Raw genomic sequence first — 1,923 nt, 5'->3', positions numbered from 1 at the left:
CACACACACACACATATATATATAGTTTACTGTTAGTTTCAAAGGTTTGACTTAAAATATTTTGGTGAAAATTCAATTTCACTGTGGCTAAAGTTAGTGAAGGGGATCTGTCTTTGGAGAGGGATAATCGTCACTTAAGTATGCGTTTATTCTTTTGTGCGTTGAAACAAAAATGAACCAAGGATAGTTATCTTGTACAATAATTCTATATTATATTCATTGCAAATAACATGCAATTTAAAATAAATTAAACAATACTTTGCCTCATCTTGTATGTAAGTTCCATACAAACAAAACTTGCTTATGTGCTCTGATAATGACTCATTCATTGTCTTCTTTGTGCCAGGACCATTAATTTATCCATCATGGCAGGACACGATGATGTTAATCAGCGGCAGTTCACTGGGATTGCCAAATACTTCAATTCATACACAACCACTGGAAGGAGAAATGTGAGTAATTATGTAACTGCATCACTGAGAAGTGTCATAAATCATCTTTTGTGCGATTTTTAATATTTTGTCGTTTTCAGTGCGTTGTGGCCACATATGCCACCATTGCAGCCATCTGTCTTTTCTTTAAATAYAAGCCCAAGAAACAACCTGCTGTCACAGAACAGTAGCTACAAAGCAGGTAAATACATTTAAGTCTCAGTATGCTGGTTAAATAATACAAGCCATTTAGCTAATGTTTCTTTTGTCTGCTGACAGGTTTCTGTTCGAGCGATGTTTCCATCAGTTAGGAGTGGAGAGAGCAGCTGGACATGCTTGTGTTATAAATTTAACTGTTTGATTTCTCCATGTTAACAATAAAGAAAAYGAAAGCTCTGTGCCCAGAAAACACTTTGATTTATTTACATTGTGTATCAGTATAAAAGACTATATTACAGAGATGTTATCAATGTATAAAGTGATTTATAAAAACCATCCAAACATTACAAATAAGCTTAATATGGAGAACTGATTTTAAAGTGGGGACAATTTGGTAACCTTATTTCCCCTCATTCAGTCAAATGTTTGCCCAATGAATTTATAATGTATCTGCTATTTCAAGCGCCAACCAATTCTTCAGTTCATTTCATGGATTGTACGCTCCTGCAGCCAGAAGCAGGTTCCTCCGTGTGAAGTGTAGGTGTACCACCGGCGTTGATTTAGATGTGTACGTGCCAAGCAAAAGCTCCTGCGAGTTGTCTTGTAGATGGATGTGTCCTGTAGCTGCTGTGAAATCATCAGTCTCTAAATCATCAAATGCTTTCATGGCATCCCACAGGCGAACCGTGTTGTCCATAGAACCTGGAAAACAAAACATCGTCGAGCTTTGCTTTAATGCTTTAATTTAGACTGCGGTGTAAGAAACAAAGATTTTAATCACCCACCAGATGCAAGAATCTCTCCGTCTCTGCTAAATCTGAGGGAATAGATGGTATCTGTGTGACCCTTCAGCTCSCCAACCATCAATCCATGACCGATGTCCCACAGAAGAACTCTTCCGTCTGTGGCTCCGGAGGCCAAGAACTTCCCATTGGGAGAGAAAGTAATGGCATGAATCGGACCCTGAAAGATTGGAATTAAGGAAACATCAGTGAGGGTCTTTGCAGGATTAGTTTAGCATCTAAAACAGCAAAACCAAAGCCCAAAATTGTATAAATTAAAACTTCCAGTTGTCTTTTTCTACATTGGAAAAGAAGACAAAGCACTACCTGTAAACTGACATCAAACACAGGGTTCCTACACTTTAAATCAAGTGAAATTTAAGACTTTAGTGCCATTGTGAAATTACATTTGAGACCAATTTCATAATAAACACAAATGACAAAAAATAAAAACTGTCAGAAACTCATGAATCAGAGTATTTTTAACCATAGCAGAAACATTCTTAGCAGTCAGTTTTAAACTTCAATTAATTTCTGGAAATCCTCTTAAT

At 36.8% G+C, this 1,923-nt stretch overlaps 2 protein-coding genes across 2 annotated transcripts in view; one reads left to right on the top strand and one right to left on the bottom strand.

The window, feature by feature from the left end:
* Positions 1-346: 346 nt before the first annotated feature.
* Positions 347-840, top strand: atp5md (ATP synthase membrane subunit k; the record flags this gene model as incomplete). The annotated part of the gene is given in 3 exon segments (XM_014010208.1): positions 347-452; positions 533-633; positions 711-840. Coding segments are annotated over 2 exon segments (177 nt in total). The 3' UTR covers positions 623-633; positions 711-840.
* The window catches only part of taf5 (TAF5 RNA polymerase II, TATA box binding protein (TBP)-associated factor), a 6,969-nt gene continuing 5,877 nt past the window's right edge, over positions 832-1,923 (bottom strand). Inside the window, exons 10-11 of the mRNA XM_014010207.1 lie at positions 1,376-1,553; positions 832-1,292 (exon numbers count right to left, since the gene is read on the bottom strand). Coding sequence (XP_013865661.1) covers positions 1,078-1,292; positions 1,376-1,553 — 393 coding nt within the window. The 3' untranslated portion in view covers positions 832-1,077. The remainder of the gene's footprint in view (positions 1,293-1,375; positions 1,554-1,923) is intronic.

This window comes from Austrofundulus limnaeus, unplaced genomic scaffold, assembly GCF_001266775.1.
Source record: "Austrofundulus limnaeus strain Quisiro unplaced genomic scaffold, Austrofundulus_limnaeus-1.0 Scaffold66, whole genome shotgun sequence".
NCBI classification, from domain to species: domain Eukaryota; kingdom Metazoa; phylum Chordata; class Actinopteri; order Cyprinodontiformes; family Rivulidae; genus Austrofundulus; species Austrofundulus limnaeus.
Note: the sequence above shows the minus strand (reverse complement) of the source record. Positions and strands in the feature narration are given on the sequence as shown.